Source organism: Pleurodeles waltl, chromosome 5, assembly GCF_031143425.1.
Source record: "Pleurodeles waltl isolate 20211129_DDA chromosome 5, aPleWal1.hap1.20221129, whole genome shotgun sequence".
Lineage (NCBI taxonomy): Eukaryota > Metazoa > Chordata > Amphibia > Caudata > Salamandridae > Pleurodeles > Pleurodeles waltl.
Window position 1 is genome coordinate 262,755,726 of NC_090444.1, and position 17,268 is coordinate 262,772,993.

Here is a 17,268-nt window from a genome sequence, read left to right on the forward strand (position 1 = left end):
TACTGCAGTAATAAATTAGAAATTGAGCTATTCTTTAGATCCTTGTCTACTGTGCCTACATTACAAATTAGACGCAAAAGAGTTCACAGTTCTAAGAAATATTTTAAAGAAATAAACTTTCTTGAGAATAGTACTTTCAGCCTTCAAAGAAGTAGTTGTGGTCCCAAATTAATTAAAAAAGTGCTTTTGATCCAGCTGTTCTGTTGAAAATTTGCCAGTCTTTTTCCGTCTTTTTGCCACTTTGGCAGCTAAAATTATGGAGAAAAAAAAAAAAATCACATAACCGGTCAACTACAGCCTTTCATAGGTAGACTTCGTTCAAATCAGAGTAACAAATCTGTTCTCACTGTACACAGTGATTCATTGTGGTGTTAACCCCTTGATTTTATTACAGTGTTTAGCAAAATCTGGCATGGTCAACCATGAGATATTGTTTGCCAGTATATAAAACTGATATGTGGTGACTAACTGGCTAGTCTCTGTTGTCTTTGAACACAAGAACCTAAATTTCCACCTCCATGAAACATCAAAATGGATAAGGAGTGTCCCAGAAGCTGCCCTGTCTCTCTACATATGTAAGATTTACATTCATCCACTGGCTAAACACATCAACTCTTAGGGATTCCTAGTATACATATTTACAGTTTACACCATTATATTTCCAACAAAGTGTGATGGAGATTAGGGGCCAGATGTACTAAGCCATTTAGCATTTCTTAACAGTCCGAATCGCTATTTCAGGCCATTAAGAAATGCAAAATGGGCTTTTCAGATGTACAAAACCCATTAGAGAAATGCAAATAGCTATTTTTACCTAGTAGAAATCGCAATTTGCGACCCTCTAAATAGGAAATGGCAAATAGGGATTACCCAGCGATTCCTAATCAGATGTACAAAGCATTTCCTAAATATGAAATGGAAATTTCTATAATACAATTACCATCGACTTCAATTCAATGGTAAGCATGTACAATTTAAAAAAGCATCCAAAGCTGTTTTTTTCAAAAGTGCAATCGAGCTCACACATGCCCCTAGGGCATATGTGCACTCTACATGTACACCACTGTTTTTGAGGTGCATCACGGGGGGCCTTTTGCCCATACCCATCCTTGGTTTTGCATTTCTTAAATGGCGATTTCCTAGTAGGAAATCACTATTTTTAGGAATCGCTATTAGGAAATCAGTATTTTGGTACATATAATATTGCATTTCCTAAATAGCGATTTCTATGGAGTCACTATTTAGGGAATGCAAAATTGCATCTACATACATCTGGCCCTAGATGTGGATGGACACTCATTGGCCCACATTGTTTTCTGATAAGCACAAAGTTGACAAAGGGAGAGATTTGACTTATGTACCTCCACTTTCTATCCTTAATCCCTGTGAGAGTCCCAGGCTGGTAAAGAATCTTGAGTTCAAGTCTCACAGTGAGTCAAAATCTATGACCCATCTATCTGCATTCATGAGGACTATGTAGGTTCTATTGTGATTGCACTGCCCCAAATGCAGATGGCCGAATGGCACTGAATCCACTCTCATAAAATTCTTGGACGAAAGTAGTGCCATTCTGGAAGAGGGGTCTGTAGCAGGTGTAATGCTGTAAGACCTCTTTGATCTGTTTGATACTGTGTATCATGAATAACATACTTCCAAAACTGGAGGATATTAGGATAGATGACCCCGTACTTTACTGGTTTAAGTAATTTTTGTTCGGCTGCTACCAGACTCTCATTCCCTCAAGTCTGTGAAAACAGAAATAACATGTAGAGTACCTCAAGGCTTGATCTTGTTACCTAATTTATTTAACCTTTATATAAGCATACAGTCATCTCACTTATGATCTGGCTGAGGGGCTAAGGAAAGTGACTTTGTAAGCCTGCAGGGTGTTGTACGGTTTGTACAAAATTTGAACTCTCTGCGCTGCTTGAAAGTCTGCCCTACCTGGACATTATGCTTGACATGCCGTCATTCTTTCTTATTCTTTGGATAAAGATGGCACCTATAGCAGGCGGATTCTTCTGCTACTTGATGCCTCAACTGTGGAAAAATCTGCCTTGTACCCTCAGGAATATTGAAAGTCATTTTGTATTCCCTAAGGCTCTACAATCCTTGCAATTTTATTAGCCCCCCTTGTGTTTTGTTTGTGTCTGATGGTTCACTTTGTCTGGCTTCTGCTGGTTTTGGTGCCAAGATGCCTTTTAGGTCGTTGTGCACTTACCCAAATAAATAAAAGACATGTCTATGGGGCAAGTGCAGTTTTGAAAACACATTGATTTAAGTATGACATAAATGGGCATCCCTACTCCTCTGTTTCCTTTTCCCTTTGTGGCAGGGGGACCTATTTAAGTGCCTGTTTATGCCATCTTGATGTGATTTTAATGTTTTTTTTGTTGGAACACATGAATGAATAAGAAATGTTGGGAGGATGATGATATTGGGTACTCTGATAGGTGTACAGGCGGCAATAGAGGTGATGTGGAAGAGCTCTTTACAACATAATAGTAGACTGTCCACATCCATAAGCCATATTCTTTCTTGTTAGGTTGGCGTTTTACCCACAGAGACGATTGCTGACCTGAACAGCAAGGAACAAGTCAATGCTTTTAGATTTTAAGGACTCATTCACATATACAAATAAATGCAGAGGTTAAGGGCTTCTCCCCTACAAAACATACTCCAGACAAACAGTAGAGTTGCACTCTCAAGTGCCCTGCTCTTACAATGCCTTGATTTGTGCAGTGTCATCTGCACAGAGCAACGTTAAAAAACATTGAAAGTTTGCAAAGGCTACAAAATCAGGCAGTTTGAATCTGCTTATACCTTTGCAAATATGGCCATTTGAAACTAGCCCTGAAATTGCTCCACTGGCCACCAGTGGCTGAAGGGATCAAGTTCAACATCCTCTGTATGTTTCACAAAACCTACTGGGACCATCCTTCTCAGGTTGGCCACCCGTTATGCTGCAAAGAGTGACCTACGTTCGGCAGCTGTACAGATAATCCACCAACAAACGTTCAATCGCTGAACCATCAAAGCAGAACCTTAGGAGTCTTAAGCTCTTGGCAAAGAAATGCCATGAACCCAAACCTGACAGGCAAATCAAATTACAGGTGGTTGAGGAAGATGCTGAAAACTAAATTTTGCAATATTGCTTATACTTGAACGTCACAGAGAACAGGGTCTTTGAATGAAGAGCTTCAGGACTGGATCTTAACTTGAGCCACAACTCTGATTTGCATATGGCTGGCCCATGGTGGACTGGATTGCTGCCGAGCGTTTGCCAGTAGCTAAGACTTTTGCAAGCATTTCACCCATCAACTTTATGTTTCACTGTGATGCCCTAACATCCCTCCCCACTGCTAAAAACATTTAGTCCTCACTTGGCTGCCTTCCTCGGAAGGGAAAGTATCAATAACATTTGAATTACAAAACCTGCCGTAAGTCAGCTAGATGATGCATTATTACTCAGTGGTGTATACTTCAGGGACCATGTCAGTTTGTCATCTCAGTTTTATTGGCAAGATCACGGTCTGAATCTGATCAGAGGAGTTTTTGAGGTGCTATTGCTTGTGATACCCGAAATCTGCCTCTGAGGATTTGCATCTGTCTTGTATTGTATTGTATTTACTCTAACACTATACTTTAACCCAGAAGGCAATTTCACTATTTTTAAAATAAAAATACTATAATTTAAAGTGAACTGTATTTTTTTACTGGTCACATTCATGTGAGGCCATGAAATTGAATATTGAGTGCAATTTATTCAAATAGGTTACGGTATGGGTAACAAATATATTTATAGATAGGGGTTGTGTACCATGGATAGGAATATGGTACGCAATCATAACTGACCAAGGTTTCGGTACCAACACTACCGCAACCATTTCATAGAGCGATTGTGCAATATGCTCTGTGATTTCTTAATAAATCATAATGCAAGATTGGTTAGACACTTCCCTTCCTGGGGCAAAAATCACAGGAAAACGCCTTATAGAGGTGTGGACCTAGCACAAGAGCTGCATTCTCCTATGCCGGCACTTAAAGTAAATAATGTGTCAGAGTGGATACCATGTGCTATGTTGCTATGGCAATGGATTGAGTCGGTTCTGATAGATATTTTATTACAAAATGTACGGTACTTGGGAATATCAAAAATCCTCTATTAATAGATATTTAAGTATCATGTATCAAGTTAAATTTACATAATGGTTTAAACAAGGGCATTACATCTTTTAGATGATCTAAGACAGTTTAAATGGTGGCAGAGGCAGGAAAGGTTTTTGTAGGTGTCCTCCAAAATAGTGAACAATGTCACTCTCCTGTAGATATATATGCACATTAGCATTTCAGATCAAGGATGACAATACATTTGGTCTGTTGAACATTGAGCTACTGGTTGAGGGGAGTCAAACCCTACTCAAGCAGCAACCACAATCTTGGTTAGAGTGAAGTAACAAGTAGACCTCAAATTAACCTGTGCTTAATCCTCTGGTAGCTTGGGACAAAAGCAGGCAGGTTTAGCTTAGAGTCAATGTGTGGAGTATATAGGCAGCACTTCAAACAGTAATAACGTGAAAACACAACACAAGAACAATCCCACACCAATCTCGAAAAATAGGATGAAATGTAATAAATTTGGCATCAAAATGGCAAAAATCCAATCAGTAGAACCAAAGATATGCAATTTTAAAAATGTAAGTGAAAATAGTGCCTAGAAGCACAAAGGTTATCTGAATATACAAAAGTGATCCCAAACTGTTGTTCTTTTGCACACAGTGCCACCTCAGTTTGGACCCAGCTATGTGCAAATCATCCTTGACCCTACACCAATGGGAACAGTCCAGCCCAAACTGCCAAGCCAGGACCTCCCTAAACCAGAGCACAAGAAACCCAGGGCAGGTTTCACCCTTGTGATGGCCTCATCCGCAGACTATAGCTTGGTTCCAGTGACACAGGACCCACGTCTGGGCATACCCGTCCTACTTAGGGTGACATATTAAAGTATATAAAAAGTGATGGATGGAATGTTTGACTTAATGTCAGCCACTGGTAATTACTCGGGCTGCATCCCAGCCCATCTTTCTTTTGCTCCCCGTGCCACCTGGGTCCTGGGCTCACTGTGCCATACCCAGCAGAAGAACCTATAACAAGGGTGAAACTGGTCCCGGTTTGGGTGTGTTCCAGTTCAGGAGGACATGGCCTGACAGTTCTGACTGGACTGTTCCCCTGGGAAGCTTGGTCATGGCTGATTTGCATATGGCTGGGTCCAAGCTGAGGTGGCATGGTGGACGAAAAACAATGGATTGGGATGCTGCCCAAGCCATTGCCAGTGGCTGAGATTAATTTGAACATTCCATCCATCACCCTGTTGTTTTTTAATTTGATGACCCAAGTGCGCTGGGTATACCCAGATGTGGGTCCAGGGCTCACTGTGTAACTGGAACCAAGCTATATCTGGCTGAAGAACACATAACAAGGGCAAAACCGCTCCTGGGTTGCTTGTGTACCGGTTCAGGGAGGAACTAGCCTGACAGTTCAGGCTGGACCATTCCCATAAGGAGCAGGGTCAAGGCTGATTTGCAAAGGGCTGCGTCCAAACTGAGGTGACATCGTGGGTGAAAAACAGTGAATTGGGAGGTGGGCACAAGCGATTGCCAGTGTGTGATATTAATTAAAACATTCCCTCCATCACCCTGTTGTTTTTGCAACTGTGGTTATCTACTTGCGTTGGGCTGGGACAAACATTTAGACCGACTGTGATGGTATGCAGACCAGATACAGTGCCCAAGCCCCTGGCCTGTTGAACAGTACCATAAATCCTGGTTGCAAAGCGTTGTGACATCCCACAACAGATTCATCGCACAGCTGAAGTGATGCATGGTCCTGTATGAAGAAGCATCATGCAGTGGTGTTCCTAAACCCTTGGCTTGTGTCAAAATGTACTCTTCCTAACAAATCCTCAAGCCTAGAATTTAGAAACGTTATTCCTCTGGGAACCAAGACTAACCTGCCAAGCCAATCTGATGAAGATGCATTTCTGCTGAGCCAAGGATTCAAGTTGCTACCAAATCTGGTTCAGCAGGACCTTGCAGAGAAGTTATGAGATCATGGAGCCCTTTTTGGCTATTGCCTGCAGCCTTGTCCCACTGGAAAAGTCTGAGCACCAAAAAGTGACTAACTCCGTAGGTGGAAGTGGTCACCGGATGAAGGTGTGAAAAGTATCCGGCTGGTGAGGGACTTTCTCTGGGTGCAAAATTAAAATTTCTCCCACTTGCAGCTTTCCCACCGAAAGTCAACTGCTTCTGTAAGACCTTGTCCTGTGGACCGCATTGAACACTCCACCACCACAGGTTGCTGCCTTGCCCCGCTAAGGATTTTTTAACTTTCTTTCTAGAGACTAAGGCAGCACGCAAACCTTTTAACTTGGATGAACATGGTCTCTGTATCTGACCTGTGCTACATCGCAGTTGGCCATAACCCTTACCCTTGTCCCTTTAAAGTGTAACCAAAGTACCCCGGTTGGCACTATTTGAACCTTAAAAGTTAAAAATGTATAACTCTGGTTCTAATTATTATATTTTTCTTAGGATAAATTAGGGACTTTAGTAGTTCACCCTAACGAAAATTGGGGTTATTATATGACATGGGTCAATGATACCCTAATTCCTCACATCCATGTACTTTAACACAGAAATTGCAGCTGTTTACAGCAGATAAAATCGCTGGATGACAATCCAGAGCTCTGCAATGTTTCCGCAGTTCTCATAATTCCAATAGAACCAGTAACTACTGTTACTGGCTCCATCTGCTTTAATAGAATGGAAGCAATAGCTGATTTGGTCTATAATGATGGGCAGCCAGCAGGAACTTTCTGGATCTTTGTCAGTGTGTATGTCACCAGGACACAGACAGTGTTTGTGAAACTCTCCCTGCTTCAGGCCAGCCAACTCGTTGATATGTCCATGTCCAAAGTAGCACATAATTCTCCCTTTTTACTCAAGCATGTATTTAAATTTTATCTGCAAACAATAGCCAGTCATTGATATTTATGAAAAATCAACATTTATTGTAATGGGAACAGTGTGATACAGTTGCTTCTGCCTTAATACCAGATCTCAAAATAAATTCCCTTTTGTTACAATACTCACCCAGGGTAAAGTTTTTAAACTTTGCGCACCCAAGTTCTATTAAGGTGTTCAAGGGTATTCAATCCCTTCTCATTTTCCATAAAGAGAGGGAAAAAAACAACCCAGCACTGACTGATGAACTCAAGATGAGTGGATTTACTCATTTACTAACGCAACCAGTAATATAGTTTGGATTTACATCTGATTTCAAAGTGTCACCCATTCCAGACATTTACAGGATCAGCTAATTTACATCTGCAGTCCTTCGAAAAAATCAAACCCTTTCTCTAACCTGCATACCTAAATTGGTATGCATGTGCCAGTTATATTCCTATTAAAGTTTGGAAATACTGCCCTGGCCAGGGTTCGTTAGTTCTCTGAGGTACCTGTCAAGATAGTCCTCCACTGAACCGCTAGACAAATGTGGCTAAACCCTGTTGCGCATAGCAGAAGTCTATGAATAGGTAGGGTTGGCCTCCTGCAAAAGATTATGTGCTGGGTCTGGCTGAACGCCAAGCATTGCTTCCACCCTGCTATGCACCTGGAGCCCTATTACAGACAGGGCACACTTTTCCAGTTTGTGGCATTGCACTCCATTAAATAGGAGCGCCATGCTTAAACAGAGAAAGTGCCCCCCATTAGGAAGAATGCACTGCCCTGAAGGCAACCACGAACTTGTGCTGCCCTGGGGGCAGCACATTTAAGTGAAATATGGAGTGGCTGCTTCAAAGCCGCTCCATGGTTCACTGTGCAGGAGGCAACTTACCTGCACTTTGAAGAGGATTAGAGATCCTCCAGCGGGTGAGTGAAAAACCCACCTGCAAGGGGATGTCTGGGCCCCTCCAGAGGGCTGCCATCAGGGGGTGCACTGACAATGCGCTACCTTTTTGTACTGCACTTTCAGTGCACCTCCTCACAGCTTATTTGCCTTTGTGGCAACACACATTATATGACACAGGAGCACAGGCAGAGATGTCCTCATTGCATGGCCCACGCGAATAAGGGAACACCCTCTTGCAATAACGTTGGCGCTACATGTGCACCTGCGCTATCTGTTTTTCAGAGGGTGCTGCATAAGCGTCTGGGGTCCCTTCTATAATACCAAAGTGCCTCCGGGCACACAAAGTGGGTTCCCATGCCCATTGCACCCGCTGGGTACTTTCAATACAGCAGCTAGAGTTTTCATCCTAAACGTTTGCAAGTATCATGCATCTATTTTGATTATTGTTTTGAAAAATGTTCCTCGTTATGATAATTCTTTTGAATCTCTGTTATTTCCTGCTTAAATATGTTGCTGTACATCTCTTTGTTCTAATGAACCTGAGTTTTCTATCGAATTGCCTCATTCCTGAATCTGTTAGTTGATCATCAGATAAATTAAATTCAAATTTGCGATGTTCTGTTGCTAAGGTTGTACAAGGTGCTTCCGTTAATGTGTCTATAAATGAATCACTGCACTAGCAAGTCTTAAAGAACATAACTTTGTTGACTACTTGACAGTATTAGCAAAGTAAGAATGTTATCATTTTTTTAATAGATATTGGAAATCACGCTGCTAATTGCCAGCTACATTAACACCTTTCATCAGCAGAAGGGAGCTGCTCATCATCTGTCTGCTCCAGCACTCCTCACATCTCGTGCAGAAGAACACAAGTCAAAACAGGGAGGAAATCAGCCACTATTATCAAGCAACCGACCAACAAAAGGTCCTACCCTTCTGTGAAGTGAGATGTCACATGCCATATTGTTCGACCCCTTATAAAGAGCAAGTGATGGTTGTAAAAAGGCTTATTTCATGCTCTTGACGTATTCACTCTTGCCTCATACCATATTTAAGAGCTATTACTGGAAGCAACCACAACCCACCACCAACCAACCCATTGAACAGTGCATCTGGTTCCATTCGGGAGTGAAACATAGCACAGCAAGGCTAAACCACAAACTACCTGGACAGAAATCCCTAAAAAATAAGAACCTTACAAAAAGCTCAAGACTTTTTAAAAGAACACAAAAACTGCTGCAACCCATCAACAGTATATGTAAAGAAGAATTAATTCTGCTTATGTTTCATTCTTATCCGATGCGTAATTCGAACATTAAACACAGACAGCAGAGCTGAATACAAAATAGCTCTACTGGGCACATCACACAGACATGAACAAAAGGTTGTTGAATATCACAAGCAAATGGTTGCAGGACCACTGGGAGCCTTTTAGACACATAAGCAATTCTTTAAAATCAAAAGCTAATACTGACTCCAAGATGGACAACGCATAAAGATGCATGTGAAGTAATCACTGTAACCTTGGCATTACAATTGTTCTGGGATCTGTGTACCATAACGAAAATTAATATCTTATCCTAATTATTCGTATCTTATTTATTAATAATATGTTGAAAGCCTTCAATGTGAAAACTAAATAAGTCGACTTTAAATGGAACTGGACTGAATATGTTATTTTCTCAATTGTAAGAACAAAAATACGGATGTTTTGGCTCGGATAAGCTTGTTAATTTGTCTGTTTGAGAAGAAATCTACTTGTTAGTCTTTAAGGGTTTCGTATTATGCTCAGCACTTTAACTGTTTTGTTTGCAAAGTGTAAGTTGCAAATATGTTGCTATCTCAATAAGTCTTAATGTTAATCATAAATGTAATTTGTATTTTTCTCTGGTTGTCTAAGACTAAATGTGCTCTGGAAGCGACAGCTGATGCATAAAACTGCCACATTATTAGATTGAGGGCCAGTTGATGCACAACGAACTAAGTTAAACGTGCATATATTTAAGAGGCCATTCCTTATTTAAACACAATACAAGGTTTTAAACATAATTAAGATTTAAAGACATTTTTATGTCGAAAACATTAGATCGTTTTCATTGTACCAAAGGGAAAGGCATTTTAGTATCTCTTTCTGCTTGAGTCATCCTCTTCTAAGGCTTTTGTCTGCACTGAAACTGGTTCCCTATCTGCTTAGTTTTCTGCACAGTTCAAACTAGGATTTATGGCATTTGTATAAATCCAGAATAGGCAGTGTTTGCATTTAGTTATCATTATCCATACATCGCATTCTTTTGTTTTCTACAGTGATTGGATGACAGAATTCAGTGGACCAATGCACCAGTTGCTTTTCTACCTATGAACTTATTTAATAAATGTGTTTGTTAGAAATGGGGTCTTTGGTTGGCAGTCAGGTTGCCCCCTGTCCAAGCAAGGACCCTCACCTTAGTCACGGTAAAGGAGAATCCCAGTCAGTTAACCCCCGCTCGCCCCCTTGGTAGCTTGGCACGAGCAGGCAGGCTTACCTTCAGAAGCAATGTATTTTACCAACACACACAGTAACACCGTGAAAACACTATAAAATGGACACCACGCCAGTTAAAAAAAATAGGTAATATTTATCTAAATCAAACAAGACCAAAAACGACAAAAAACCTACATACACAAGTCAAGATATTAATTTTTAAAAGAATAAGAGTCTTAATCCATAGAAAACAGTGAGAATGTTGATTTTGCACAAAGTACCTGGTTAGAGTAAAAAATAAATCCCCATAGGGGAGCGTGAGTCGGAAAAGGCAGCAATGCGTCAATTCCTTCCTCACTAGGGAGGCTGTGTGTAATTTCTTCTCCCTCACAAGAGAGTGATGCATCGATTTCCAGATGGAGCACCTCAGATCCGCGCAGATTTGGGTTGACTTTGACGCCCAGGAATGAAGCGTAGAAAATCAAGTCGCACAGTGTTAGAAAACTGCACTGCGTGGGGTTTGTGACGTTGCCAGCAGCCACAAGCGGGTGTTGCATATCGTTTCTCCATCTGCAAGGCATCGATCTCCCAGCCGCGATGCAGGTGGAATGTCGATTTTAGCCGTGAAGCCGGCTGCGCGTCATTTATCAGCCGCATTGCAGATAGTGCATCGAAAATTTCCCGCACGGCGTTCTGTGTGTGGCTTTCAGCTCTTGTCTGCCAACTTCACATTTCAAGTGCCCAGGGACTGGATAGGACACCACTTGGCAAGGCAGGAGTCTCAGCAGAGAGTCCAGATATTAGCAGAGGAAGACTTTGATGGTCCTGAGACTTCAAAACAGGAGGCAATCTCAACTCAGTCCCTTGGAGATTCTTCACAAGCAGGAATGCACAACAAAGTCCAGTCTTTGTCTCCTTTCACAGGCAGAAGCAGCAACTGCAGGATAGTCCAACAAAGCACAGTCACAGGCTGGCGCAGCAGTTCTCCTCAGCTCTTCTCCTTGGCAGAGGTTCCTCTTGAATCCAGACGTGGTATGATTTTCATGGGTTTTGGGTCCAATACTTATACCCCCTTCTGCCTTTGAAGTAGGCCTACTTCAAAGGAAAGTCTCTGTTGTTCACCAGATCCTGCCTTGCCCAGGCCAGGCCCCAGACACACACCAGGGAGTTGGAGGCTGCATTGTGAGAGGACAAGCACAGCCCATTCAGGTCTAAGTGACCACTCCCCCCTCCCCTCTAGCACAGATGACTCATCAGGATGTGCAGGCTGCAAACCCCAGCTCCCTTTGCCTCACTGTCTAGAGGGGATTCACAAACAGCCCAACTGTCAAACTGACCCAGACAGGCAATCCACAAACAGGCAGAGTCACAGAATGGTTTAAGCAAGAAAATGCCTACTTTCTAAAAGTGGCATTTTCAAACTAACAATCTAAAAACTAACTTCACTAAAAGATGTATTTGTAAATTGTGAGTTCAGAGACCCCAAACTCAACATTTCTATTTGCTCTCAAAGGGCACTCTGCACTTCAATAATATTTAAAGGCAGCCCACATGTTAACCTATGAGAGAGATAGGCCTTACAACAGTGAAGACTGAATTTAGCAGTATTTCACCGTTAGGACATGTAACACACATCGGTACATGTCCCACCTTTAACATACACCGCACCCTGCTCATGGGGCTACCTAGGGCCTATCTTAGGGGTGCCTTACATGTATGAAAAGGGAAGGTTTAGGCCTGGCAATTGTCAAGTCGAAATGGCAGTTTAAAACTGCACACACAGGCACTGCAGTGGCAGGTCTGAGCCATGTTTACAGGGCTTTGTATGTGGGTGGCACAACCAGTGCTGCAGGCCCACTAGCAGCATTTGGTTTACAGGCCCGTGGCACCTCTAGTGCACTTTACTAGGGACGGACTAGTAAATCAAATATGGCAATCATTGATAAGCCAATTTACCCATACATTTTACATAGAGAACATATGCACTTTAGCACTAGTTAGCAGTGTTAAAGTGCCCAGAGTCATAAAGCCAACAAAAACTGGTCATACAAAATAGAAGGAAGGAGGCAAAAGGTTTAGGGATCACCCTGCAAAAAGGGCCATTTCCAACAGCATTCATTATCTGCTCAATGTCTAAGTCTGAATTCTGAACTACATTACTAGAAAGGCATACCCTCCTGCCAATCTGCCCTCAAACGTTAGGCAAACCATACATTGTAATAAGTCTCGGCAAGTAAATGAGCTCCTACTTTAAAATGTTCTTGAAACCTCCCTGAAAGCAGCTTTCATCCTCTTCTCAATAGAGCTTCTAAGAAGGTGATACTAACCTCTGAAGACCTGGGAGCAGGAGAGCTCTTGTAATACCCAATCTATCTGTATTTATAGTTTTTACTACGGGGCTTTAGAGTGCTCCATTCAAATTATATTTTCTTACTGCAGGGCTCCCCACTTACTGAGAAATAAATTGGGTCCTTTTTCCGTCATTTGGGTTCCCTATTCTGTGCCTTATCCTCATCCCAGGCCTCTCATCATACTAGTTACTTATCTTTAATTTAATAGGCAGGCAATGTAATGCTATCCTGTCACCCTTGTATATACTCCAGTACATTTCATGGTTTGGACTCACCCAGGTTAGTTATACAGACTTACCAGCAGCCCACAGTGGTTTCGAAAGTGATTTGAAAATCATGCTACTAACAGTGATTCGCTTGGTTACTAGCCTTAATATAAAATTATTTGAAAAAATCCTTTAATCTCCACTAAAGCAGGCCCTCTAAAATTAGGAACAGTTTTACTGCAACTGCAGTATTACATCCATTAAACATAATTTCCCTGTGGTAAGGGACAACACTTTCAGAGTCCTGTGCTACTTTCTTTTAAATAGGTTTGAGCCCCGTGGCTACCTGCATTCAAATCTGAAGTATGTGCTTTTATGTCCTGCAGAGACGTAAATGGTAATTACAGTGTACGCAATATAACTACTTCAACGTAATGTCACATGTAGCGCTAATCATACATTAGTGCACACAGCATATTTAATTCATGTAGTATATTTGTATTTATTCATTTGGCTGTAACACATTGTATGGTGTTTATATAAATTATAGAACTTTATTTAGCGAAAAAATGGTTTGGATAATAAGAAAAATTATTTGTTCCAAAACAGTTTAACCAGAATGTTGCCTTAACAGGAAAGTAAAAGCAAACACTGCTAGTTATGTGCACACATTGTAGATGTAATCCATTGTGAAGCACACAACTGAAACAAGTGTACACCACCATGGACAGTAATACAGAGAAGTAGGTTAGTAGTGGTTTAAGTGTACCTTTTTAATGATCTGTTAAGGGCACACGATGTATACTTTGTTGTGCATTTTAAAAAATTGTAATGCCTTACAAAGTGCTGCTGTGCCTACAAAAGCTGTTTTATTCTAACACAGAGCTTTTTACAGCTGCTGGCCTCTATGAAACTAAGTGCACCTGCCTGTTCCTGGAGAACAGATTTTCAAGAACAATATAGAACATGATGATATAATGTTATTTTATTCATATCGTCAAGATTTCAAGTATAAAATAAAATTATTTTCGAGTAACTGTTTTCATTCATTTGAGCACTCATTTATGGTTGACTGAATCCGGTCATGCCTGTGATGTCACAGACAAAGCGAAGCCAAGCATAAACATTTGGAACATTCCTCATCACTCATAGGGAATTACTATTGTTCCTCATCCATCTAAAAGCGTATGTTTACATTACGTTTTATTCTTTTTAAGAGTTTCTTTTTGTTACTGATACCACACTTTTTGTTTAGATGACACGGTGAAAATGTTTATTTTTAAAATGATTTCTGAAGTGCAAACCTGTTTTCAGTATAACGGAGAGTTGTAAAATAAATAACAGTCAAAAGATAATGGTGGTCATTACGACCCTGGCGGATTACTTCCGCCAGGGCCGCGGGACGCGGTGGCACCGCCGACAGGCCGGCGGTGCCCCGTGGGGCATTCTGACCGCGGCGGCTTAGCCGCGGTCAGAGAAGGGAAACCGGCGGTCTCCCGCCAGTTTCCCGCTGCCCCCAAGGAATCCTCCAAGCCGGCGCAGACAGTGAAATACGTGACGGGTGCAACAGCACCCGTCGCACCTTCCCACTCCGCCGGCTCTATTACGAGCCGGCATCCTCGTGGGAAGGGAGTTTTTCCCTGGGCTGGCGGGCGGTCTTTTGGAGACCGCCCGCCAGCCCAGGGAAAAACTCATAATACCGTCCGCGGTCTTCTGACCGCGGAGCGGTATTATGGAGGGCGGAATTCTGGCGGGCGGCCTCCGCCGCCCGCCGGAATCGTAATCAGGCCCAATATCTCTTTTGTAATAGATGGCATACCAGGCAGCTCCCAAGAGTTCTACCATTCGTTAAAGGCTGTCTATCCATTCATATAGACCAGTGGTTCCCAACCTTTGTTTAAAAAAAAAAAAAACGCTTTCGCCAGAGGTGTTTTTTTTTAATTTGAAAAATGCAACTAAGCTTATTATATTGGGCAGCTGCAAATCAACTCATCACTTTCAAATCTGCTTGCACCAGGCCCACAATCTGCTATGAAGTAGGACCTAAATTGTTAGTAAGCAAATTTATAGTTTGGTCAGCCAAACTTTTTTTGAAGTCCCGGCTTCTAGGGATGCTAGGAAAGGTCCAGGTACACACAACCTAAGGTCCCAGGACCACAGAAACTGCATGGGGGGGGAGGGGGGGGGAAGATGACTCACTCCTTCAGAGGCCACCAGCAGGATCCAGAGGTCAGCAGCAGAATCCAGGTAAGGTCCATGTTGTACTGGTCAGCTGGGAACTTCAGGAAGAGGCCTCTTGAAGCTTTTGATAGCCCGATATGCATACAGGAGGAAAGCCAACTGGCCCTTGGAGTCTGCTTTGTCCTGAGTACAAGGGGAGCAAGCCAAGTCCTTCATAGCACCTTTCAGGTCACAGACAGCAGGTTCACTACGGGCAGCAGGTTCACTCCTCTTCTGTTCTTCCACAAGACCAGAAAGTGTTTGGATGGGGATGCCACATTTATGCCATGTACTAGCTAGTGGGTAGGAGTGACACCTGGTCCCTTCCTAACCAACAGGGTAAAGTTCCCAGGGGTAAACCTGCCCACTTTTCCAGCAGATCTGGTTTGCCCTACTGCAAACAATCCCAGTGTGTACCCTAAAATCCACTATGGGGGAACCCTATCCCCTTTGGTAAAAATGTGTGCCCACCCAGATATGTGGCCATGGTAATTAGCAGCGCCTCCTTCTTGGTCCCCTCAAACCAGTTATGGGGGCAGTTCTCCCCCCACTATGTTTGGTATCTGCCAGGAGGAAAAAGGCCATGGCCTGTCCAGGTGTCGCCTAATATTGGCTTGTGACAGGGAAAGCCCCTTTGAAGGAAATTACGTTTTTGGGTATACCCCTACTAGTCTTTCAATCCGGTGGAAGAGAAAACACCTATCCACACCCAAGCCATGCTTCCTGCTGTGGGAGCAGTTTTCACACCTCATTAGAGCCAAGCACTCATTGGGCTACTGCTAGAGAGTAAATGCAAATTTGCATGCAGGAGCAGTAGTATTAAGCTCCTTCTCAGTCAATTTGCAGATATTGAGAACAATATAATTAGATGCCTTTCAGGAATAATACACTACGCTATACGGTGGATACTCTCTAGATGAAGACCAGTTGAAATATTTAAAGATTACTAACATTCCACAGATCTCTGAGGCAGAAAGAGAATCCCACAACTCTCCAATTACCATTGAAGGAGTAAAGTAAGCAATCAAATCATTAAAACTGCATAAATGTTTAGCTGAGATGGCTACACAGGCAACTTATATAAATCGATTTCTAGCACTCTTACTTCCCATTTGCCCACCCTCTTAAACTTAAAAAGGGAACAGGGCAGGGTAGCAACTTCCATGTCCAATGACAGTACCTCCCTAAACTTGAAACATTTGAAGGATCCTACGTGATGTGTCTCATACAGTCATATACAGCCTTACTAAACCTATATGCTAAGATCTATACTAAAATCCTGGTGATTAGATTGGAATCCTTACTTCTATTGCTTGTACAACAAGCCCAATCAAGATTAATAATGGGAAGGCCGATCTGTGAGAACATCAGAAAAGAGGTTTGTTTGAGGAGGCCAAAAAGAAAGCAATTCTTGCTATTCTGTCTTTGCTTGACGCAGACAAGGCCTTCAACCGAGAGCTGGAACTTCCTAATTAAAACCCTCTGATATTTTGGGTTTGACCCACTTTTATAAAAATGGCAGTGATGGGGAGTCAAGCTCCTTGCTCATTCATTAGCACCAATGGGAACTTCTCCAATCCGTTCCCACTGCAAAGAGACAAACTAAATTGCCCTTTCTCCCTGCGATTTTTTGCTCTTAGAATTGATCCACTTGCTACTAAAGCTGAATCAGACACAAACATATAAGGCTTGACAAAAACACAAACATAAGTTTTTTGCAGATGATGTTTAATTTACCCTGACATTTCCAGCTACTTTATTACATCACCTACAAAACCAGCTTGATAATTATGACAAAAGTATTTGATTTTAAAATTAATGTTAACAAGTCTGAAATACTTTAAGGCATATTTATGGTTTTTGATGCAAAACTGCGCTAACGCATCAAAATCCTTAATGCCTGCTAGAGCAATTCCATAGCGGCAGCCGGGCGCGATATCTATGGAATGGTGCATGCAGGCGCTAAGGAATGGCTAGTGTCTAAGAAAAAGAAGGTAGCCGGGGGGATGGCAGTAGGGAAAAAGGTGCTGGTGGGACAGAAATGAAGCTAAGCTGGTTAGCAGCAATAAATATGCCGCTAACCAGCCTAGCGTAATTTCCTGATGCACTACCCAAATAT

The 17,268-nt window shown here is 42.1% G+C and overlaps 1 protein-coding gene across 2 annotated transcripts in view; it reads left to right on the forward strand.

The window, feature by feature from the left end:
* PLEKHH2 (pleckstrin homology, MyTH4 and FERM domain containing H2) overlaps positions 1-13,965 on the forward strand; it is an 812,518-nt gene extending 798,553 nt beyond the window's left edge. For both annotated transcript variants that reach the window (XM_069233993.1, XM_069233994.1), the window contains one exon: positions 8,668-13,965. In XM_069233993.1, coding sequence (XP_069090094.1) covers positions 8,668-8,853 — 186 coding nt within the window. In that variant the 3' untranslated portion in view covers positions 8,854-13,965. The remainder of the gene's footprint in view (positions 1-8,667) is intronic.
* Positions 13,966-17,268: the final 3,303 nt, after the last annotated feature.